The sequence below is a fragment of the Maniola hyperantus genome, chromosome 26 (assembly GCF_902806685.2).
Source record: "Maniola hyperantus chromosome 26, iAphHyp1.2, whole genome shotgun sequence".
NCBI classification, from domain to species: Eukaryota; Metazoa; Arthropoda; class Insecta; order Lepidoptera; family Nymphalidae; genus Maniola; species Maniola hyperantus.
In genome coordinates this window covers 6,242,921-6,268,531 of record NC_048561.1, presented here as the reverse complement: position 1 = coordinate 6,268,531, position 25,611 = coordinate 6,242,921, and the positions used below count along the sequence as shown (strand labels likewise).

Here is a 25,611-nt window from a genome sequence, read left to right as displayed (position 1 = left end):
TAGGAGCAAAACAGGAACATGTTCAGTAGGGCGATTTCGTAAAACCTGCATCAATGATTATTAAAATCTCAATTATTGGCTGAATTTGTGCGATTCTTGTTTGCAACAATGCATTGTAGCCAATAATGAGTGAGCGTCAACCAATCAGAGGTGATTACGATCGTGACATTGTAGCTGTCATTCTACCGCAATCGCGCAGCGGAATACCAATGAGATTATTCAAGTCATCAAAGGCGATAGTTTTGCGCTTGACAACAAATATGCCTGAGAAACAAAGCAATGACGAGTTCTAGGTTGGAGCGCGCCATTCACTCTCGCCTTGAAGGTATTCAAGTTATACTTGGCAGGAAACACGGACGCTGTAAGAGAATTCCACACCTTAGTGGTTCGTATCAGAAACGTTGTAACACAAACGAGTGGATTGGATGTCGACCACATAAAGGTGCCAGTGTTCACGGTGTCTAGCTGTTCTGTGGTAGAACAGTGAAGGAGGAACAAGGTCGTGAAGTTTTTGAGCACACTCTCCAAAGTACATCCGACCGATAAACAAGCGACATTGCCATACTGATATCCATTATTTTACTAAGTTCTGTGAGATATACTACGGGTGTATCTCCATCTTACAGAGGATCTGGGTGCCGGGTGGTGTTGGTGATGTGATTCAACTCACCCACAGCTTGTTGTCTATGAAGTAGGCCTCGTGTAACTCGACGACGTTGGGGTGGCGGACCTCGGAGAGGATGTCGATCTCCACGGTGAAGTCTGCGAGGTCGTCCTCGTTGTCCAGAACGCACATCTTGGCCGCGGCGAGCTGGCCTGTTACCTTGTGCTGCGCTTTGTACACCTGCGTGCGAAATTGCGTTGAACTTATTATCAATGACTGTTGGCTGTCAATAGAAACCTATCTGAAGAGATTGGGTATTATGTGGAGCCATGTCAAGACAGTAGCCAAAACATAAGGAGATTTAAAACAAATGCTGCAGCCTTATGTTAACAAGCAAAAGAGTTCAAACACATTTTCTCCATCGAACACCAAGAATCAAATTGCATGAGAAAAATAACTGATTAGGAATTGAAAACCAGTGGAACCAGCTTTCATCTCCGGTGTTCCCTAAAAATACTACATGGGGTTGTTCTAATAATGGATTGATTGATTGAACCGGTGGTGGATTAACAAATTCTTTAACATTCTCTAACATTTCCTGCTTTCAGATGATCAATATATGCTGCAGCATGCAGCAGCTCGTCGGCAGCAGTAATCACGCTATAACAGTTTGAGCAAGTTGTCACCTTGCCAAAAGCGCCATCGCCAAGCTCGCCGATCATGTCCCAGTTGTCGGCGGGGTCGCAGTTGTCGCGGATGTTGCTGAACACCTTCTTCTTCTTGGCGTCATTGCCGCCGCCGAGGTGCAGCACCTGTACAACAATTCAGTAGGTAAGTAGGTAAATAAAGGAAAACACCGCGGAGACGCGGACTTTGCGACTAGTCGAGAAGAAGATTGATGCTCTGGAATTTCGCACTAATGTCTCTATACTCTAAGAACTCGGCATTAAACAACGTCTTTCGACGTTAGTAGAGTCACATACTAAAGTTCTTCGGTCATGTCTCCCGGCGTGAGAGTGACTCATCGAGCGTCTTGTAGAGCAGGGCAAGGTGAAGGGTACCAGAGGACGAGGAAGGTCACCTACGCGATGGAGCGACCAAACGAAGGCCTCTGTGTGCGGCCCCGTGCACGTGTACCAGACTATCGGCCAGTAGGGAGAAGTGGCGAATGTTCGTGAGGCGTATAACATCTGCGTTACGACGAACAAGTACACCCATTCGGGGTGGTGTCACAGATGAAAATGTTACATTGTCTGTGGCACAAAGATTTTGGTTATTAAAGATCCCATGGGAACTTTAATCCATCTCCGAAATGCAAGCTATCTCTTTTACCAAGTAAATTATTCCCGCGACTTCTTCGATGTGGATTTTGATTTACAAAAATCTCGTAGGAAATCTTTGGATTTCCGGTACAGTAGCTTATTGACCGGGATAGCTGCATTTTTTTTCTATATCAACCAATACAGTGCGACAATGCTCTCTTGGCACTTGAATGACATTGACAGGGGGACGCTGCTGCAGAACGAAGGCTTAGAATATTCAAACAAGGACAAAGGATACACTTGACGGCAAAGTAAGTTCTATTTTCGCCACGCGCCAAGATAGCCTTCGCACTGTAGCTGCATTTTCTTTCTATATCTGTGTGCATCCTTCACAAAAGATCAATGGGGTCGACATACCTTTTTGAGATTGTTAAAAAAAGACATGATTGGTGTTGTGCGCGCGTCGCCTCCGACGCGCGGGCGTCTCAACCGTCTTTATTCATCCTGTGGGCCCCCCGCTGCTATTTCTGGAAACAACACAAAAATACACATCAATTTAAATCTAATCTGTATAATAGCCTCAATAGCTCAAGCGGTAAAGGAGTGGACTGAAAACCGAAAGGTCGACGGTTCAAACCCCGCCCGTTGCACTATTGTCGTACCTACTCTTAGCACAAGCCTGAAGCTTAGTTGGAGAGGAAAAGGGGAATATTAGTCATTTAACATGGCTAATATTCTTTAAAAAAAAAAAAAACAATGTCCTGACTGACTGACTTATATCAACGCAAAGCCTAAACCTTGGTCCTAGAGACATGAAATTTGGAGGGTGTGTTCTTTGTAAAGAGTAGGTATCCACTAAGAAAGGATTTTTCGAAATTCTACCCCTAAGTGGGTTAAATGGGGGTTTGAAATTTTTGTAGCCCATCGCGGATTAAGTCGCGAGCATACGCTAGTCTAAGTATAAAAAAGGAAAAGCTGATTGACTGATTTATCAACGCACAGCTCAAACTACTGGACGGATCGGGCTGAAATTTGGCATGCAGATAGCTATTATGACGTAGACATCCACTAAAAAAGTTTTTTTATAAAATCAACCCCTAAGGGGGTGAAATAGTACAAAAGGGCGGGGACCGTTTTGCCCTCGCATGCAATTATCAATACAATTATTGTGCCGGGAGGCTAGCATGAACATGCATTGCTCTGTGCAATGTCATCATCATCATGATCAACCCATCGCCGGCTCACTACAGAGAACGGGTCTCCCTCTTAGTATCAGAAGGGTTTAGCCATAGTCCACCACGCTGCCCAAGTGCGGATTGGCAGACTTCACACACCTTTGAGAACATTATGGAGAACTCTCAGGCATGCAGGTTTCCTTACGATGTTTTCCTTCACCGTTAAAGCGAGTGATATTTAATTTCTTAAAACACACATATACCTCCGAAAAGTTAGAGGTGCGTGCCCGGGATCGAACCCCCGACCTTCCAAATAGGACGTCGTCGTAGGTCACTAGGTTATACAACTATTCTATTATCCCAATCGAACGTAACGTGCAGACGAACTTAGTTAATTTAATTTTAGGATTAAGCTAGTTAATTTGGAAAAAAATTCCATTCCAAATTGGCTTAGCTTTAGCAAAGCTATATATGCCTACATAAAATACAGCCTAAAAGATAAAACAAGGATAAAAGACCGTCACATTCTCAGATTGGGTCTTGCGTATTCCTGGAAGACCCAAGACCAACATCTCTCTGCTGTATTTAATCATGTCTTTGCAACAACCTCTGGGAGCAAAGCTTTGTGTACTCGACCTTGTGTCTAAAATAGAGGATACTTGTCGCGCGAAACTAGGTCTTATTGGTATTATAACAAGGATATAAGACAGTCACATTCTCAGATTGGGTCTTGGGTGTTCCTGGAAGACCGAAGACCAACATCTGTCGCCTATATTTTAATCATGTCTTTGCAACAACCTCTGGGAGCAAAGCCTTGTACTCGACCTTGTCTGTAAAGCAGAGGATACTTGTCGCGCGAAACTAGCTCTTATTAGTATTGTAACAAGGATTCGAGGATGGAGGAAATTCAGTACAACTAGGTATTATATTTATATGGGCTCTTAAGCTGTGGTTCAAGTCACGGGAAGAGGATGTTTTATTTCTTACTAGCTGATGCCCGCGATTTCGTCCGCGTGGATTTAGGTTTTTGAAATCCCGTGGGAACTTTTCAATTTTCCGGGATAAAAAGTGGCCTATGTCCTTCCCCGGGATATAAGCTTACCCTGTACCAAATTTCATCAAAATCGGTTGAACAGTTGGGCCGTGAAAAGCTAGCAGACAGACACACTTTCGCATTTATAATATTAGTATGGATTTCCTCTTTTATGTTTTAAAGCACTTCAAAAACTTTAAATACTTTTTTTTACTTTAAAGACTTACAACGTCTCAACACAAGCTGAGCGGTCTACTTGTTCGAGGTGTTAAGTACACTGCTGTACAGGACGATATTGCCTACATCGACCATTAGAAGGAAATAGCAGATCTGTACACCGTTGTCTCTGTCGTTGATACCGACAAAACGTCATATAGGTATGAGTAACAGAGACAACGTTCCACAAAGCCGAAATGTCGTTCTAAAGGCCAATGCACATTACTTTCCGCCTCAGCTAGCAGTTGATATTACATGCATATGTAATAATCACAAATATAAAAGATCGAATTAATTAATTCACCACTTAGCGTGAAACTGAATGAATCTTGACGACCTCCCTGGCGCAGTGGTGAGCGCTGTGGTCTTATTAGTGGGAGGTCCCGGGTTCGATTCCTGGCAGGGGTTTGGAATTTTATAATTTCTAAATTTCTGGTCTGGTCTGGTGCGAGGCTTCGGCCGTGGCTAGTTACCACCCTACCGGCAAAGCCGTGCCGCCAAGCGATTTAGCGTTCCGGTACGATGCCGTGTAGAAACCAAAGGGGTATGGGTTTAATAAAAACTGCCATACCCCTTCCAAGTTAGCCCGCTATCATCTTAGACTGCATCATCACTTACCATCAGGTGAGATTACAGTCAAGGGCTAACTTGTATCTGAATAAAAAATAAATAAAAAATCTTATGACTTGGACCGCCGCCGTCTAAATGATTCATTTTGTCATCGCGTTTAAAATTACCTAACTATAGTTGTTTTATCAGCGGCCTACCGAGTTTCCGCTGACAGTTGACACGATAATAAGTAGTCGACTAACTGAATTATAGCCTCTTCACTACTTTTACATGATGTACGTTTCATGATTGAATTAGCTATTAGTCCGGTCAATTTAGACATCCAAGGTTACGAAAATTCACACTTGGCTGAAAATTGGTGGGATTGTTCAAAAACATTAAAAAACACAAAATATTAAAAAAAAATTACAAAAAAAATAAAAACCGACTTCGATACACAAACACTAAAAATTGAAAAATACTTTAATTTATTACCGAATATATTATGTATACTAGCTGACCCTGCGAACTTCGTTCCGCCTAACAGTCGATTCAAATTTTTTAATTTTTTTTAAAATCCCCACGATTTAGGACTTCAGTACTTTGCAGCATCAGGATTAAGGAGTTGAATCTAGAATTTTTTATGTGACCACCACGAAAACTTTTTTGTTGATTTAAAAAAAAAATTGCAAATCGGTCCAGAAACCTCGGAAAAATCGATGTAGAAAAAAGAACCACCTCCTTTTTGACAGTCGGTTAAAAACCGATTACCTTGAAATATTTACGGAACAATTTTTAAAATATCCCCTTTCTAACAAAAAAGAATGAATGAAATCGGACTACGCGTTAATGAATTACAACTCAGTATACATTTTAACTTTCATCCCCTCTCCTACGGTAACCATGCTGAATTTCGGGATAAAAAGTATCCTATATTCTTCCTCATAGTATGACCTCAAATCGTACCAAGTTTCATTGGAATCCATTCAGTAGTTTCAGCGTGATGCGCGGCCGCGATACAGACAGACAGACAGACAGACAAAAATGAAAAAAGTTACAGTTTTGTGTTCAGTATCGATTATAGAGTGCCCTCGAAAAAAAATTTTCAAAATATCTTCAATGTACAGAATTTGACCTGTTACAGTTTTATTATAAGTATTGACAAGAGTTAATATAGTTCCATAATAATACTTTTTGGTGCCGGTGCCAATTAGCTTTAGCTGCGCGAATCGTCTAGACTTCATAATTTTATGAGACTCCACAATGGCACCTCATTGGCACCGACCCCAAAAATATTATTATGGAACTATATTAACTCTTGTATACATAATATATTCGGTAATAAATTAAATTATTTTTCAATTTTTAGTGTTTGTGTATCGAAGTCGGTTTTTATTTTTTTTGTAAAAAATTTTTATTTCACAATTTTTAGTGGTCCCATGGAATTATGCTATGACTGGTTAAAAATCTACTGTTACTAAGCTATTACACTGATCGCGAGCAATTTACTCTTATCCGTTGAGGAGTTCCAGTATCTATCTTCGAAGATGTTCATCAGATCTTCACCAAATTTAAATGGGACCAACTTTGAAGTATACCCTTTCAAACAAAAAAAGAATTTTCAAAATCGGTCCAGGCGTCTTCGAGTAATCGGGGAACATACATAAAAAAAAAAAAAAAGATTCCGACGAATTGAGAACCTCCTCCTTTTTTTGGAGTCGGTTAAAAAAACTTTCTATTAGAAAAGTGTAAACGACGCAAATAAAAATAAATAAAAATATGGGTCTCCCTACTAAGGTCCACTGTTCCGACCAAATTGCGACACCCAAACTGGGTATCCATAATCCTTTTATGGAATTGCAATAAATCGAAATTGAAATAAAAAAACACTATTATAAATGAAATGTGAAAAGTCCTCATCGATCCGACACCTGGAAAAAAATTTACTCTGGGTCAAATGTCTACATCAAAAGCCTATGTCACTCTCCAGGTCTTAAACTATACCCATGCAAAAAATGACGTCAATCCGTTGCGACGTGATTGAAGGACAAACCAACAAACAGACACACTTTTGCATTTTATAATATGGGTAGTGATTTTAGAAAATAAATAAGCATGTTTCAAGAAGCGGAATGTAACGCAAAATGTCGTAACTCCAATCAGTGTGTGTGGGCAGGTCACCGCGCGCGGGTGTGTGCTCACTCGATCAGCTGTGACGGCCCGTTAACGTGCCATTCTCTGTCCTATCCGCTACACATGATAAAAGGGATTTTCTTTGCAAAAATGCCGCCGAAAAATTACGTCAAACCGTTGCTCCGTTGCGACGTGATTGCAGGACAAACCAACAAACAAACACATACGCATTTATAATAAGGGTACTGATTGAACTAAATATTTAATACCTTCTATGGCGCTATTTCAAACATGAAGCTCTGAGGATTTGTATAGAGCTGACAATATTAGTAAGACACTAGATATCGAGGTATAAGAAAAACCCAGCCAAGTGCGAGTCAGACTCGCGCACCGAGGGTTCCGTACCATCGTACAAGAAATAACACTTTTTAATTTTTATGGCGGCGGCGGTCATTTTATAGTATTTGTATGGGTATAGATAAAGACCTGGAGAATGACATAGGCTACTTTTTAATCCCGGAAAATCAAAGAGTCCCCACGGGATTTTTAAAAACCTAATTCCACGCGGACGAAGACGCGGGCATCAGCTAGTCTAAATATATAAAAGGAAAAGGTGACTGACTGACTGACTGATCTATCAATGCACAGCTCAAACTACTGGACGGATCGGGCTGAAATTTGGCATGCAGATAGCTATTATGACGTAGGCATCCGCTAAGAAAGGATTTTTGAAAATTCAACCCCTAAAGGTGTGAAACAAGGGTTTGAAATTAGTGTAGTCCACGCGGACGAAGTCGCGAGCATTAGCTAGTATGGAATAATTGTCGATCATTATGTCACCGCGTGATCAAAGTTTCGGATATTACTCATTCGCGAACAAACATACATAATTAAGATATATTATACCTAAGGTGCCTATAGTGCGACGTCGATGTCAACATGATGTCATAGTCTTCTATAGAAATGGTGCAATTGCAAAGCAAACAGCGACTAGTGGGTTCCGGATATTGAAGTGACGCATTTAGGAATACATTTTATATCTTTCCAAAAGCATATTCAAAAAGCCAGTCAAGCGCGAGTCGGACTCACGCACGAAGGGTTCCGTACCATCGTACAAGAAATAACACAGGACATTTAGAAATTTTTTCAATTTGTTGTTAAAGCAACAACAGATTTGCCAGACAAAATTCGTAACGTAGACAATGAAAATGAATTTATCAAAATTATTATAAATGTGAGTGTGTTTGTTGGTTTGTCCTTCAATCACATCGCAACGGTACAATGGATTGACGTGATTTTTGTATGGGTATAGATAAAGACCTGGAGAGTGACATAGGCTACTTTTTACCCCAGAATATCAAAGAGTTCCCACGGGATTTCTAAAAACCTAATACCACGCGGACGAAGTCGCGGGCATCAGCTAGTAAACAATACTTAGATTAAGGTCTTGATCTTTACGATGCTTTGCGGTACAATTGTAGAAAATTGAATGTATTGCGCTGTCGAAGTTAGAGGCTAAGCGTGCCGCTCCGCCTATGATTTTGGTCCATACGTCAAATCAATTGAGACGCGCAATGAGTACGAGAATGAACGACTAATAGTACCATCTTCTCTTAGCTGTTAGCCAGTGGCGTGCACAGGTTTGAAGCCAGGGTAGGCATTAGTTAGCTAGGCACCTGTTTATTGGCAGGTCATAATGAAAAATATGCATTGAGCTATTACAACTGGGGTAAGCAGTGCATTTATGCTTCTATGACGTGCACGCCACCACCACAGCGAACTTAAAAGGCCATTGATACTGTTACGATTTTGTTTATCATCATCATGATCAACCCATCGCCGGCTCACTACAGAGCACGGGTCTCCTCTTAGAGTGAGAAGGATTTGGCCATAGTCTACCACGCTGGCCATGTGCGAATTGGTAGACTTCACACACCTTTGAGAACATTACCTTTGAGAAAAACTATTATGCATAAAAATAAATAAAAATCTGTTTTAGAATGTACAGGCAAAGCCCTTTCATAATATTATGATACCCCACTTGGTATAGTAATCTTACTTTATAAGTTGAAAATACTAATTATTTGTTCAAAACACTTTTTAATTTTTTTTGGTGATGTGACCACAAATTCACGGTTTTCAGATTTTTTTCCCCTAATGTCTGCTATAAAACCTACCTACCTGCCAAATTTCGTGATTCTAGGTCAACGGGAAGTACCTACCCTGTAGGTTTCTTGACAGATAGACAACAAAGTGATCCTATAATGTTTCCGTTTTTCCTTTTGAGGTACGACACTCTAAACACGCACATAACTCCGAGAAGTGAGAGCTGCGTGCCTGGGATCGAACCACCGACCTCTGATTAGGCGGCGGACGTCTTAACCACTGGACTTACTTAATTCAATTTTAGAGCCTCAATAGCTCAACCGGTATAGGAGTGGACTGAAAGCCGAAAGGTCGACGGTTCAAACCCCGCCCGTTGCACTATTGTCGTACCTACTCCTAGCACAAGCCTGACGCTTAATTGGAGAGGAAAGGGGAATATTAGTCATTTAACATGGCTAATAAAAAAAAAAATTAGTAATTATTATGTATTCGTCTGGGAGCCGCTTTTAGCGAAGACAACTATAAAACGCAGCCGGTTTTGCGTTTCTCCCAACAAACGAGAATGTCTCGTAAATCAATGAAGCAGCGGTCAAAGGGAATTCCTTCGCGTTTGGAATGGAAAGCGTGTCAGAGAAGAATGTCTATATTACGTAGTTGTGTGTTTACTTGTAAACGAAAGCTCTAAGCTCGATATCTAAATACAAAGGAAAAGCTGACTGACTGACTGATCTAGCAACGCACAGATCAAACTACTGGACGGATCGGGCTGAAATTTGGCATGCAGATAGCTATTATGACGTAGACATCATCTAAGAAAGAGTTTTTGAAAGTTCAACCCCTAAGAGGGTGAAATACAGATTTGGTGTAGTCCACGCGGACGAAGTCACGAGCATAAGCTAGTCTAAATATAAAAGGAAAACCTGATTAGACTGATCTATCAACGCACAGCTCAAACTACTGGACGGATCGGACTGAAATTTGGCATGCAGATAGCTACCTATTATGACGTAGGCATCCGCTAAGAAAGGATTTTTGAAAATTCAACCCCTAAGGCGCCGTCCTATTGTCATCGCTCGCGCGATGATGCGATGCGATTTCATCGTGCGATGAAATACAATATGAACGCATCGCATGATCGCGCGATATTCAATAGGACATTCAGTATAGAACACAGTTTGTTTGAACGCACGGGACGCGCGATCATTTTCGTCGGACGCACGCATCATCGCACGAGCGACGACAATTGGTCGGCGCCGAGGGTGAAATAGGGGTTTGTAATTTGTGTAGTCCACGCGGACGAAGTCGCGAGCATAAGCTAATGAGTTATAAAAATGCGAAGGATGTCATTACTATTTATACTGATTTGCATTTAAACATTGGAATTCATTAAAGTATGCAAAATTATTGATAAACTGATAAACCGGATTTTTTTATCACTGAGTCAGTTAACTTTTAGCTCATGACTAACTAACATTCGCTCGGATAGTAGTAGAATCTACTTCGCGGAAAGCGCAGCATTGGAAGACCCCCCTCACTAGGTGGACAGATGACATCAGTCGAGCCGCAGGGAGCCGCTGGATGGCGGCGGCGCAAGATCATGGTGTGTGTGAAAGCCCCTACAAGAGACCTATGTCCAGCAGTGGACGTCTATTGGTTGATGATGATGATAATGATTACTTAAGTGTTCTGTGGTAGGTATAGTACGCGACAGGTCGAGATGACAATCGGGGAAGGAACGCCTCGCCCACCCCCGCACAGCCCTTGCGCTAATCCAATGCAGACGAGCTGCTGTGCGGGGCCATACCCCGATTGCCATCTCAATCTGTCGCGGACTATATGTGCTTAAAGCCATAGCCAATCAGCCAATTTAGAGATTATGGATTCCAAAATACTTCCTGCCGGGAATCGAACACAGAACCTTCATTTATAAGACCACAGTGCTCACCACTGCGCCAGGGAGGTCGTCACCTACGCTAAATCGGTATTATGTAAAGAATGCAATAAAATACCTACGCGTGGATTTTCAGTTTTTGCTCGTCTCTACACTATGGCTAGCTCGAAATAGTTTGATTTATGATCACAATTTCGTATTTTTATGCTCACTTTTCTTGAACGCTTTATTTTCTGACGGGATGGTGTAATTTAAGGGATATTAACCGTTTTAGAATCGAGTAAATAATGATTGTTTTTGAGACTCTCAGTTACGTAAAGCTTTAACACAGAGAATTCAACCTCAAGAGTACGCATATACAAGGTTTTGCATGAAAACAAAATCGTAAGACGTTGGCGGGGGACAGGGGAGAATGCTTTGTTGTGATTGGTGTATCATGTATGGTTGTATCATGTGGACTAAACAACTTTGAAAACCCTATTTCACCCCCTTTAGGGGTTGAATTTTCAAAAATCCTTTCTTAGCGGATGACTACGTCATAATAGCTATCTGCATGCCAAATTTCAGCCTGATCCGTCCAGTAGTTTGAGCTATGCGTTGATGGATCAGTCAATCAGTCACCTTTTCCTTTTATATATTTAGATTTATAGGCTACCTAGCGGTGAAGTCGAAGCCTCAACGTTTTGTTACAAGTTCCCTAACCGTCGTGAACCGTTCCTTTATGATGTATCTGTTGTGGTAAGTCAGAAGAGACCTTTATGGTATGTCAAGACATGTGCATTTATAACTACTTCCTGATTACTATAACAGATCAGTGCAAGCTTGCCAACTATTATTATTACATATTAAATTACATATAAAATACAGATAAAAAACAAGTAATATTTAAGTAGACCTAGGTTTAGTAGACGTATGAACTATGTATTAACTATGTACAAAAAACGTCATTTAAAGATCTTGCGCATATAAGGGATACCAATGATACCATATTGTTTAAGGGTTTATGCAGACAGTTCCTTTGAACAGCAAGTAAATTGCAAAATTACAGTTTTGGATATAAATAAACAATTATTTAGCTCACAAGGAAAAGAAAAAAATATACAGAAGATGTTAAAAACCAAAATGATATCTTGTGAGCTAAAGGGGCTACTGCCCCAACATAATGCTGCGGTATTTGACTGCTGCAGCACTGTGGCATCAGCTAGTAGGTAGATCAGTACCCTTATTATAAATGCGAAAGTGTGTTGGTTTATTGGTTTGTTCTTCAAATCATGTCGCAACGGTGCAACAGATTGACGTGATTTTTTGCATGGGTATTAGATAAAGACCTGGAGAGTGACATAGACTACTTTTTATCGCGGAAAATCAAAGAGTTCCCACGGGATTTTTAAAAACCTAATTCCACTCGGACGAAGTCGCTGGTATCAGCTAGTAAATAATATCAGCTTTCTTCTGATGTGTTATCAGCACAATATATCAGATAAGAGATTTTGATAAACTTATGTCTTACACTATCATATCAGACAGTGTTGGTACGCCTACTTGCCTAGATAATAATAGATAACAAACACACACACAAATATAGACTGCATAATGTTATTATGTTCTAGTTTAACATTGCAATAGCTGTGATAGCCTAGTGGTTAAGAATTTGGACTGCTATTTAGGGTATCCAGGATTAAATCCTGGGCATGCCGCTCTAACTTTTCTGAGTTAAGAGTAAATGTATATAATATCTTGAGTCTCCTCTCAGATTTATTTTTAAAGAATATTAGCCATGGCCCTTGACTAACATTCCCTTTCCCCTCCAATTAAGCGTAAAGCTTGTGCTAGGAGTAGGTACGACAATAGTGCAACGGGTGGGGTTTGAACCGGCGACTTCGATTTCAGTCTGCACCTTTAACTGTTAAGCTATTGAGGCTATTTTATTTTTTAGATTAAGAAGGCTTTATTTTATTCAGATACATGTTAGCCCTTGGCAGCAATCTCACCTGAGGGCCTAACATGCATCCCGCAAGAAAATTTTGTTTATGCATTATCTCGTGTTTTTTCATACAAATAAGACGAGTAAATGCATAGACAAAATTTTCTCGTTGTGCGCATGTTAGGAGTGCTGGTGGTAAGTAATAATGCAATCTAAGATGGAAGCGATCCTATAAGGGTTCCTTTTTTCTCTGAAGATACAGAACCCTGAAAACCTAAATCCAACAAAATCATGGGCATCATGAAGTTTTTTTCAGAAGTCAATTGATTACACCTGTCTCAGTAGAAGCATCACAGATCTTAGTATAAAACATGTTAACATATTAGATTAACATATTTTACTAATAGCTCCGAATTTAATTAACATTTAGTGGAGTGAAAGTTATTAATTACGCTCCAAACATTATTGGTTGCAATAATTAGATGATAACAAACTTGTTTTGTAAAAAATATTATGATCAACTATAGTAAGTACATAGCCAGTACTCTCATTATAAATGCAAAAGTGTGTTTGTTTGTCCTTCAATCGCGTCACAATGGATTGACGTGATTTTTTGTATGGGTATAGATAAAGACCTGGAGAGTGACATAGGCTACTTTCTATCCCGGAAAATCAAAGAGTTCCCACGGGATTTTTAAAAAACCTAATTCCACGCGGATGAAGTTGCGGGCATCAGCTAGTTACAAATAAATTTCTAGCAAATACTATGTAAATATAATATCAACATAACATGTATTGATTATGTTGAAGCTGTGATGGCCTAGTGGTTAGGACGTCTGTCTTCTAATCGGAGGTAGGGGTTCAATGTCAGGACTACACCTCTAACTTTTCTGAGTTTTAAGAAATTATCACTTGCTTTAACGGTGAAGGACAACATCGTGAGGAAACCTGCATGCCTGAGAGTTTTCCATAATGTTCTCAAAGGTGTGTGAAGTCTGCCAATCCGCACTTGGCCAGCATGGTAGACTATGGCCAGAACCCTTCTCACTCTGAGAGGAGACCTGTGCTCTGTAGTGAGCAGGCGATGGATTGATCATGATGATGATAATAATGTATTGGATCTATCTAGTTTTTCAGTGTTATTTGCGTTTTAAGCAATTAAGAAATTATCACTGGCTTTAATGGTGGAGAAAAACATTGCAAGGAAATCTGCATGCCTGAGAGTTCTCCATGTTCTGAAAGGTGTGAAGTCTGCCAATCCCCACTTGGCCTGCATTATAAACTATGGCCAAGCCCTTCCCATTCTGAGAGATCAATTCTCAGGAGTGACCCACGCAAAGGTTTTTTTTTTTGAAATGTTTGATAATGATGATGATGTATTAGTTAAAAGTCGTTGACAATAGTTTAACTATTTGTAGAATATGGTATGTGACATAGTTCCAGAGCCTAAATTACAAATGAACCTAGCGTCTCTACAAAACAAATTAGCATGGAATGTCACCTAACTGGTATAAATGTGTGTTAAATTGCCTAATTACAGTCACTGACACACTAATCAACAATTATTCTAATTTCTCTGCAGCCTTTAACGCTTTGAAACTTTTTTATCTGTGAAAATGTACAATGCAAATAAAGAAGAATAAATTTAGCGGAAAAAAGTAAAGTTTACCTTATTATAATTTGGAATAAATCCAATACTGTTTGTAGTCCATGCACACATTGCGTTCAAAAGTGAAAATATCCACATAAACACTACATCGGAAGTTTAGAGAGATTGTACTAGGCACCTGGCTAATTCAATTAGTGTGGACGAAAACGACATCGTAACTGCCGGAGAGGCCTTTTCGTAATGTTTGCACGACATGAATGATATGAAAAGTGAAGATATGACCCAGCCTCGCCTTCTGGCCGCGTCCTCGACAAAAAACCTGTTCATCTGACTCACCACCAGTCACCTACTGATCTAAAGAACGCAGTTTCCGGACCGCAATCACAATGATCTCAACAACATTCGACCCTAACAACAAGTTTCCTTCAACTTTACACCACTGAAAACTTATAATTTCTCAATTTAATCGTGTTAAATATTTGTTAGGTGAAAGGGGACATACCTGGCGGAAATTTTAACTGACGACGAAATGTTATCCCAAATATCACTTAGCATATAAATAAGCACAAAAAACACTGTAAACCAGTTCACAAACAGTTTTCGCACAAATAAGAGTTCAATTCGCGATATTTTTCAGAGAAACCCGTGTGCGGCGGATAAATGCACTATCCCGTGAAAGACGCCATTTTGATTTCGTCAACTAACGTCATTTGTGTCTCTATGGTACGCTTAATACTCTGTGACTAACCATAGACAATAAGACAGATTAAATCTTCTTGATAAAATCAAAACATCATAAAATGGGAGAAATAGGGAGAAATGATTAATCTAATCTAATCTAATCTAAATCAGCCTGTGCTGTCCCACGTCTGGGCAAAGGCCTCCCTCCGATCCTTCCACAATTTTCTATTTCGTGCCTCTTTAGGCCACGTAACTGTAAATTTATCTAATTCATCACGCCAACGTCGCCTCGGCCGACCACGCTGGCGTTGATGATTCTGGGGCGTCCAAAAAGAAGCAGATTTTGCCCATAACTCATCTGGCATACGGCACACATGACCTGCCCAGTCCCATTTGTCATCCATGTCATGCCATCCTCAAATAGAAATGATTAAAATAAAAATAAAATACTAAGAACCTGAGCTAAGAACCAAAAACCAGAATTAATTAACAGATCTAGACACAGGATTCAGACGATCCAGAGCATCAGAGCATAAATCCAGACCTAAGATGGGATTCCAACATCAATGTATAATATTTTTTAGAATTTTTATTTTATCTGTAAGAGTTGCTAGTTAAAAAACTTATCCTAAAACTTGTGAAAGAAAGCAAGAAGAAATAAACTTGTGTGATGCACAACTAAAAACTTGTACACTCTTAAAAACTTTTGTCAAAACAAAAGTTCAGCTTAAAAAGTAAATACAATTACAATTACAAGTAAGTACAATTTAAAAAGTACAATTACCTAGGTACGAGTCGATACGAATGCTGAGCGATTGGAAAATGTTGTTCCAAAAACATTGCAAAAGGTAAAGTACAGTGCGACCGTTTAGAGTGATTAAATATTTTTAAACTAAAATCTATAGTAACGTGGATTAAGGTTTTTTTGAATCCCATGGAAACTCATATATTTTCCGGGTTAAAAAGTGGCCTATGTCCTTCCCCGGAATGTAAGCCATCTCTATAACAAATTTCATCAAAGCAGTTATTTTATTTTATTCAGTTGAAGGGATAAGCTGTGAAAAGCTAGTGCAGACAGACCGACAGATACACTTTCAAATTTAAACATTTATAGTATTAGCATGTATTATAGAAGTTTGTTTGCAGGGAGTTAGTTATCTCTGAAACTACGGAACCGATTTTGAAAATTCTTGCATCAGTAGAAAGCTAGTTACATTATTCTTGAGTAAAAAAGTCTATATTATTTAATTTTCAAAAAACTGGCTAGTATGAGTCCGCACCAAGAGTTCCGAACTACAGTCGTATTTTTTTGTCACGGCTTAATCCCCCCACCAGATCAGTCACCAGACCAGAGATTTAGGAATTATAAAATTCCACACTCAACGCCGCCGGGAATCAAACCCGGGACCTTCCATCAATAAGGCCACAACACTTACCACTGCACCAGAAAGGTCGTAAAAAAATTATCAATAGATCGTCGTGCTAGAAGTTTCATTGGCGACCAAGCACGGGTCAAACGGTTTCTAAACTTCAAAGTTTAGAACATCGATGCTAGGTTGCCAATCTGTCGATGTTCTACAAGATATAATATTTCGGAGAGTGTGATAAAGAACTATTCGACCTAGTTCCATCCTTACTATTTTACTATCGAATCGCGAAGCATTGCCAAGACCCCTATAATAATAGGTGGTCGAAATCAAAAAGTGAGCATTTTCCCCTGCTAATATCGGGTAATTTAATAACTAATGTATGACAACACTTTAGTCAACTGTCAAACCGACCCAGCTGTACCTAATTTATACGTGTTTTCATTCAATATTTTTGTATTTTAATCGAAATATGAATTTGTAATGATAGAGTGGTGATTAATGCGTTAAACGAACATGTCGAGCCGCCGTTCTATGCTTGGTTCGGCGCTGGATTCCCTCCCGGCGCCTACGGACCCTTTACGCGACTTGTTCGAGGCTTGCAAAATTGGAGATGTCGCTCGTGCTAAGAAGCTAATAACTCCGCAAACCGTTAACGCTAGGGACACAGCTGGACGGAAATCCACGCCTTTACACTTCGCTGCAGGTAACTCGCTCATATTTTCAATATAATTACGAATTTTACCCATGTTGTTATTGGTAGTAAAACATAAAGAGAAAGGTTACAAATCTTACAATGGTTGGATGTTTTGGCCATTGCATAATTGGTCACGGTAGTTGGTTGCGCCAAATGTCGTGATTTATCTCCTTTACAGTTTATTTCAGAGTGAGTTTTGATTGTTTGAGAGTTGTTTTAATGATATATTGAGTGATGTTATGTCGAGTGTTGGATAATGTTATTGTTATTGCTCTTTCGCTTTCCTCTCAATTTCGTTAATGATCATTGCATTTTGTTATTTTGGATAACTTTCGATTGTTAGAATACTAAGTATCTTTCCATTCATACCTAAGTATTTTGAAAATACATGGTGTTATAGGTATATAGATAATGTCCATAAGATCCCAGCAAGCAGAAATTAGGACTAGTGTGTAGATATACCAAGAAAATAATGATATATGTGGGAGATATGAGGACTCCAAGAATATGTTAAAAACCTGCAAACAGTTGATCGCATAAATAAATTTGTAAAAGTTTGTTTATCAAGTAGCAGAACCAACAAAATAATATGAAAAGTAGAAATGACATACGTACAGACAGACACTTTTGCATTTATACGTGGAGAGGTAACAGATAAATTAATTTTTCAGTCAAGTGCAGAACTTTCATAGATGAACAAAGGAAATAGCAACAGTGGTACTGATTCTGAGCACAACCAAATTTTAGAGTATTGGCATCCTCTTCTTACTAATGTAATATGAGAAGGACAGACACAGTTTGACAGTTTTAAATTTAATTCTTAGATGTTAAAACCCGTGATTTTAGCCCACAGTCACGAGCCTAATGTTTAAATTAGTAGCGTGCACTAAAATTTAGCGTGTTTAATTGTAAAGTTCATGTTCTGTCCTTTTTTAGTAGCATTGTTATAAAGAAAAGGATACAGATACTCTAAATTTAGTTTAGAGAAAGACAACAGAATCGGTGCCAGTATTTTAATAACAAGTATTTTAGTTACGTAAGACAATAAATGAGTTTAAGTTTGTATTATAATGATGGAAACTGGGTCAGGGTTGATGCTTAGCTTAGATTGAATGCATTACTCACTAAAAATGAAATCTACTGTAAGTGTGAAGCCTTAAGTAATTAGCTAGATAAAAAATGAGATCACGAGTGTTATATTATTATTATTCTTCTTAATAGGCTAAGCAGCTTTCGCTGATGCGTCTATATCAGAAGTGCTTCGAGTTTTCCAAATGTTTGTCCCATCTATTCTTGAACTGGTTAACAGAACTTGACATAACCACATCCTTAGGCAATTTATTCCATATGTGAACAACTCTGTTGGTCAGAAAGTGTTTTAATGGATTTCACGATGGCAATTCATATTGTAGCTTCATATCATTTCCCCTAAATCTAGGAAAAATACATGCTCTCAAAATTTGGGACATTATAATAATTATTTAGTATTTTGTAAGTTTCAATTAGATCACCTATTTCTCGCCTGCTTTTGAGAGTGCTGAGTCCAAGTTTTATAAGTCTTTGTTCATAGTGGAGATTTTTCAGTTCTCTAGGCAATTTAGTAACTCGCCTCTGCACTCTTTCCAACAATTCTATATCCTTAATGAAATATAGATTCCAGATCTGAAATTAATACTCCAGTAATGGCCTGATATAAGTCTTATAGATTTTTAAAAAGGTTTTTTGGTGATGTTGAAGAATGCTTTTCTGATTAGGTACAGGATTGAGTTGGCCTTATTCACAGTAGCCACAATGTGTGCTTCCCACTTTATTGAATGATGATGATGATGGAATCCATCTGGGGTCCTTTTTCACAGGGACTTGTTTTCTCCCATTTTTATATTCTATTCTATTCCTGTTACAGGTTATGGACGCAGAGAAGTGGTAGAGCTTCTAATAGCGGGGGGTGCAGCCTTACAGGCTCGTGACGAGGGCGGCTTACAGCCGCTACACAACGCGTGCTCGTTCGGGCACGCGGACGTGGTGCGGGCCTTGCTCGCGGCCGGCGCGCCGCCCGCTGCGAGGGACAACTGGGGGTACACGCCCTTGCACGAGGCGGCCGCTAAGGGCAAGGTGGACGTGTGTATTGGTGAGTAGCTGCAGTACACGAGGCGTGCTCGTTCGGACCTTGCTCGCGGCCCGCGCGCCGCCCACAGTGAAATGAAGATAGGTTGATGAAGAATGAAGAACTTTTTCCACTCAAATGTGTAGATCATTTATGATTCATTCTTTTGCAGCATTACTTCAGCACGGAGCTGAGCCAAACATCAGAAATACGGAAGGCAAGACTCCGCTCGACCTAGCTGACTCCGCTACCAGGCCTGTTCTTACAGGTAAACCTTTTCCTTCCTATCATTCTAATATCAGTGCCAATTAAAAATCAGTAGATTTGTATAGTTCTTGCATTTCACGAAGGCGAGTGACTCATGCTTGTGTTTAAGTCGTATCGGTATAAGTAAGGTACAGTAAATGTGTGTGTTTGCGAGCGCTTGCTCGCGACTCATTGGTCCGACATGCACGCACACGTACGTAATGTCCTTGTGTACGACGTAACCACAAGTAAAGTTCACTCGCCTTCGTGAATTGCAAGAACCCCTTCCCTAGTATGGAAAATTACTACTCATATTATTAATACGAAAGTATGTTTGTTGGTTTATAGGTTTACTAGTTGATGCCCATGACTTCGTTCGCGTGGATTCAAGTTTTTAAAAATCCCTCTTTGATTTTCCGGAATTTTAGCCTATGTCACTCCAGGTCTTTAAATATACCCATGCAAAACATGTCAATTCGTTGCTCCGTTGCGATGTGATTGAAGGACAAACTAACAAACCAACAAACACGTACTTTCGCATCTTTACTTAGTATAAAATAAAGTCGCTTCCCGCTGTCTGTATGTATAAACGCGTAGATCTTTTAAACTACGCAACGGATTTTAATGCGGTTTTCACCAATAGATAGATTGATTTAAGAGGAAGGTTTATAGCTATAGTTTAATTCTCAAAAAATTAGAGATCTCTAGAGAAATTGAAATAATGTGAATTAGGTCGGAAAAAAATCCTCTCATTTCAGAGTTTCCGAGGCAATGACACCACATTAGTATCTACATTGCACCCATGCGAAGCCGGGGCGGGTCGCTAGTTTATAATATGATGTAATAAATAAATAAATAAATAAATAAGCCTTTATTCAGACATGTTTCATTTTTACAGTAATAATTGTTAGTCGCTAATAATAGGTACAAGATTACAAAATATTAAACTACACGATTTTACATAACTATTATTTCTAAAGTAACTTATTTCTAACACTTATAATATATTATATTTCTTATTTATTAAGTCTTGTACTGCCTCGATAGCCTACAGTTCGTCTGTTTGCCACTTTTTGGCAAAGGCCTCCTCCAATTGCCTCCATATATTTCTGTCGCCAGCAGTTCTAGACCATGTGGCGCCTGCTGTTTCTCGGATATCATCAACCCATCTTTGTGCTGGTCTACCCCTTTTTCTTTTTAAATGTCCTGTGTACCAGTGCATTACTGTTTTGCTCCATTTATCTTGTCCTCTAATTGTGTGCCCAGCCCACTTCCATTTAAGGTTCCTAATTGTTATTGAAACATCCTTTGTTTTTGTGTATTTCTTTATTGTTGTTGTTCTTATTCTATCTGACAGTTTTTTTTCCCATCATGCTTCTGTTCATGGCGTTCTGACATGATTCAAGTTTTTTCTTTTGGGCTTTAGTCAGGGACCAGGTTTGACAGCCATACGTAAGCACTGGTAAGATGCAGGTATTAAAAAGTTTTCTTTTAATGGTCATCTTTACTTCCTTATTTTTCAATATTTCATTGAAACTCCAGAATTGCTTCCATGCGTTTCCTATACGTCTTTCTATTTCTTTGGTTGCTAGGTCTTTTATTGATATGATTTGGCCCAGATATATATATTCTTCAACATATTCAATTGTGTTATTCTTGATATTTATAGGCGCTTTCGTCCCATTTGTCATAGCCTTGGTTTTTTGTGCGTTCATAATCAATCCTACTTTCCGACTTTCTACATCCAGTTCATTTAGCATCCTCTCTAGATTATCCTTGGTTGGAGAAAAGATTATGATGTCATCTGCGAATCTCAGATGTGACAGATTTTCGCCATTTATTGTTATGCCGCTTTGTTCCCAGTTCAGTTGGCGAAAAATCTCTTCTAGGACCGCAGTAAATAGTTTAGGCGACACAGGATCGCCCTGGCGGACGCCTCTTCCTAACTTTATTTCTTTTCCTTCTTTCTCTAGTTTTATCTTTGCTTTGCTGTTTCTATAGATGTTTTTTAGTAATCTTATGTACTTATTTTCCACCCCCTGGTTGTGAAGAGCTCGCCAGATCGCTTCATGTTCGAGTGAGTCGAATGCCTTACTGTAGTCAACAAAGCAGCAGTAGAAGGTAGTGTTGTATTCCTTACTCTTTTCAAAAATTTGTTTGACTACATGGATGTGATCTAAGGTTGAGTAACCACTTCTAAATCCTGCCTGCTCTCTCGGTTGATTCTCATCCAGTACCTTCGTTATACGGCTAAGAATGACTTTAGCGAAGACTTTGTAGATATTAGACATTAGACTGATAGGTCTATAGTTGTTTATGTCACCTTTGCTTCCCTTCTTATGCAATAGAACTATTGTTGATGTTGTCCACTGGTCTGGGACTGACTCACTCTTTACGACGTCATTGAATATATATTGGAGTATGGGTGCTAAAGTATTTTTGTTTTTTATAAGAAACTCGTTTGTGATGCAATCTGAACCAGGAGCGGTGTCCTTTTTTTGTGATGCTATTGCCTTTTCCACTTCGCTGAGCATTATTTCCGGTATTATGTCCTCTCCTGTCAGATCTGTTGAGAGTAAGGTGCATTGGCTCGAGTACAAGTTTTTGAAGAAATTTGTGGCTAATGCGTTTATGTCTGGACGTCGGGTTACATTTTTGCCGCTTGTAGCTTGCATTTTAGGTATCCAATCTCGTTTTTCAATCAATTGTTTGACCGCTTTCTTGGCACCTCCTGTTTTCTGTATACATTCTTCTAGCTTTTCTAATCTGTATTCTTCTCTGTCTTTTCGTATGCTTATATTTATAAGTTTGCTAGTCTCAGTTATGAGCCTTCTGATGTATTTTGTCTTGTTTGGTGTACTAATTAGTTTGGTTCTGTCTTCTAAGAGATTTCTTGTTTTGTCTGATACCCATGGCAAGCTCTTTTTTCCATCCACAGATGTTTTTTTGTTTGTTTTTGTATTCAAAAGTTCTAGCAATTTATTATATTTATCCTGGGTGCTAAGTTTTTTTGTGATTCCAATAAAGTTTTCCGCTTTATCCTTTAGTTCTTTTGTGTCTAACAGTGTGTGTTTATTCTTCGTCTTAACTTTGAACGGTCTGTGCTTGTATGTATCCTGTACAAGCTTGGCTCTGAGTGCTCTGTGGTTACTGTTGAAATTTAGATTGTTTATTACTCTGCAATCCTTGAAAGCTGTACTTCTATTGGAAAGAACATAATCTATCTCGTTCTTGTAACTTCCATCTGGAGATACCCATGTCCATCTGTTTCCGATGCGATTTTTGTACTGGCTGTTTAGTATTCTAAGATTGTGTTCATATGCCAGCAGAATCAATTTTTCACCGTTTCTTGTCCTCCTGCCTGAGCTGTAAGGGCCTATCACTATCTCTTCTCCATTTCTTCTGCTACCAATTTGGGCATTAAAATCTCCCATAACTATCAAGTTTTTATGTGTGTGGTTTTTGATGACTTCCGTGAGAGTGGAATAAAAGAAGTCGATTTCTGTGCTAGTAGATTGCTCAGTTGGAGAATAAATTTGGACGATAGACCACATTTCTTCTGATGGCGGCAACTTTATGTTTAATATCGCAATGCGTTCTGATATACCTATGAATTCGTTTATGTAATCTTTTAGTTCTTTCCGTATTAAAATGTGTTTAAATTAATATGATGTACAAATAATTAAATATATTATAGGTGAATACTGCGCAGCGGATGTGTTAGAAGCCGCTCGCTCGGGCGCCGACGACAGGCTCGCGTCCCTCCTCACCCCTCTCAATGTAAACGTGCACGCCAGCGATGGGAGGCGCTCCACTGCCTTGCATTTAGCGGCGGGGTACAACAGAGCTCGCGCTGTGAGGCTGTTGCTGCAGAGGGGGGCTGATGTTCATGCTAAGGATAAGGGGTAAGTTGACCCCCTACGTCCACCCCCTTCCCCATAAGTTTCCCTAGACCTTTCCTCCCGCCAATTCTCCTAAAGTTTTCATACAAACTGGGATAAGCCACCACCAACTGGATTGGTGGTTCATACCAATATGTTGTTGCCATTACACTATTTATTTTTCATAAAAATCTGGTAGCACTGCAAACGTCAAAAAATGTTGTTTAATTAAAAATTCGAGAATAGTACAGTGCGACAAGGCTGTCTTGGCACTTGAATGACATTGACAGGGGGGCGCTGTTGGAGAACAAAGGGGACACTTGACGTTAACATTACTTCCGATTATCGCCACGCGCCAAGATAGCCTTGTTGCACTGTACTTCTACTTTTTAATCAACTATTCTTCATTCACGAGCAATTGGGTATTTTCCTGCTTTTGAATTTTATAAATATTATAACTTTATTATAAACGAGGATAAAAACAATGACGTACACTGAAAAAAATATTAAAATCCAACAAAGATTTACAAAGTTACAGACATTTTAATTTTGGAGTGGGAGGGTCTTCTATCCCTTTCACGCAAAACGAAAATTTGTATGAAACCGCACGAAGCTACTATGGCATTAGTAAGGTGTGACGTGAAAATGCTATATCGCTATCTCTGTCTAATCAGAAATTTTTAAATGCTTCAAACTTGTTGGTTATTTGATCGATTAAATTAGTTTTTTCAGTTTACGTCATTATTTCTATTCTAGTTTATAAAGTAATAAAAACATTTGAGTCAAATACCCAATTTTGTTCATTGTTTCAGAGGCCTAGTCCCTTTGCACAACGCGTGTTCCTATGGTCATTATGAAGTGACGGAACTGTTGGTGAGGGCTGGTGCTGATGTCAACGCCACAGACCTCTGGGCCTTCACACCCTTGCACGAGGCGGCCAGCAAAGCCAGGCTCGAGGTAACTGTACTATGACACTACTAGCTAATGCCTGCGACTTAGGTTGTTTAAAAATCCAGTGGGAACTCTTTGATTTTCCGGGATAAAAAGCGTTTGGGTCCGTTATGACCACTTCTCAATATGACCATTTCCCAACATGGCCATTCCCCGTATGACCACTTCACGTTATACCCACTTCCCGTTATGACCACTTCTCGTTACGCCCATTTCCCATTATGACCAATTTCCGTTATGACCACTTCCTGGTATAACCACTTAATTTTTATTCAATCACTTGTATTTTACTAGATTAGATTTATTATTTCCTGATTTGGGTTTAGGGTTTTGAATGGATTATTTGGATGGATTTATAGATTTATAAAAATCATGTGGGAATTCTGATTCTCCAGGATAAAACGTAGCCTATGTCACTCTCCAGGTCTTAAACTATACCCATGCAAAAAATGACGTCGATCCGTGGCTCCGTTGCGACGTGATTGAAGGACAAACCAACAAAAAACACACTCGCATGTATAATATGGGTAGTGATATCATAGGCTCCACTATACAAGGCTGATGTTAACGCCACAGACTTCTCTGTAATCCATACTAATATTATAAATCTGATTGGTTGACGCTCGCTCACTATTGGCTAAAATGCATTGTTGCAACAAGAATCGCGCAAATTCAGCCAATCAGAACAATTGAGATTGTAATAATGATTGATGCAGGTTTTAGACAAATGCCCTACAGATTAGCAATGGTGGCTTCGATACCCTATGCGTGTTGTGAAACACACTTGACCAGTGTTTTATTAATTTGTCTGTAGGTGTGTTCCCTGCTACTAAGCGAAGGCGCGGACCCCACCCTGCTCAACTGTCACGGGAAGTCAGCTCTTGATGTGGCTCCCACCAGGGAACTGAGGGATCGACTGACTTGTAAGTTACACTCCCTAACAGCAGCCATACACGGGGAGTTTGAGCAGTACATGAGTTAAAGCTTCTTGTCTAAAATTCCTCAGTGCTTGAAGATTTGTCTTCGAACAGTGCGTGAGCCGGCGATAGGTTGATCATGATGATGCTGATCATACTCCTTCCAGGTTACGTTTCCATCTTAGACTGCATCGTCACTTACCACCAGGTGAGATTGCAGTCAGGGACTAATTTGTATCTGAATAAAAAAAACGGTGTAGCGCAT

General features: G+C 39.5%; 2 protein-coding genes across 6 annotated transcripts in view; one reads left to right on the top strand and one right to left on the bottom strand.

The window, feature by feature from the left end:
• Positions 1-15,192, bottom strand: part of Slik (Sterile20-like kinase) — a 52,374-nt gene extending 37,182 nt beyond the window's left edge. For all 4 annotated transcript variants that reach the window (XM_069507647.1, XM_069507649.1, XM_069507645.1 and 1 more), the window contains exons 1-4: positions 15,005-15,192; positions 2,284-2,393; positions 1,291-1,416; positions 671-844 (exon numbers count right to left, since the gene is read on the bottom strand). In XM_069507647.1, the coding sequence (XP_069363748.1) occupies positions 671-844; positions 1,291-1,416; positions 2,284-2,310 (327 nt within the window). In that variant the 5' untranslated portion in view covers positions 2,311-2,393; positions 15,005-15,192. The remainder of the gene's footprint in view (positions 1-670; positions 845-1,290; positions 1,417-2,283; positions 2,394-15,004) is intronic.
• A 1,767-nt stretch (positions 15,193-16,959) lies between these two features.
• Positions 16,960-25,611, top strand: part of Tnks (tankyrase) — a 92,515-nt gene continuing 83,863 nt past the window's right edge. For both annotated transcript variants that reach the window (XM_069507660.1, XM_034982407.2), the window contains exons 1-6: positions 16,960-17,256; positions 19,151-19,375; positions 19,524-19,619; positions 23,295-23,502; positions 24,291-24,435; positions 25,244-25,352. In XM_069507660.1, coding sequence (XP_069363761.1) covers positions 17,067-17,256; positions 19,151-19,375; positions 19,524-19,619; positions 23,295-23,502; positions 24,291-24,435; positions 25,244-25,352 — 973 coding nt within the window. In that variant the 5' untranslated portion in view covers positions 16,960-17,066. The remainder of the gene's footprint in view (positions 17,257-19,150; positions 19,376-19,523; positions 19,620-23,294; positions 23,503-24,290; positions 24,436-25,243; positions 25,353-25,611) is intronic.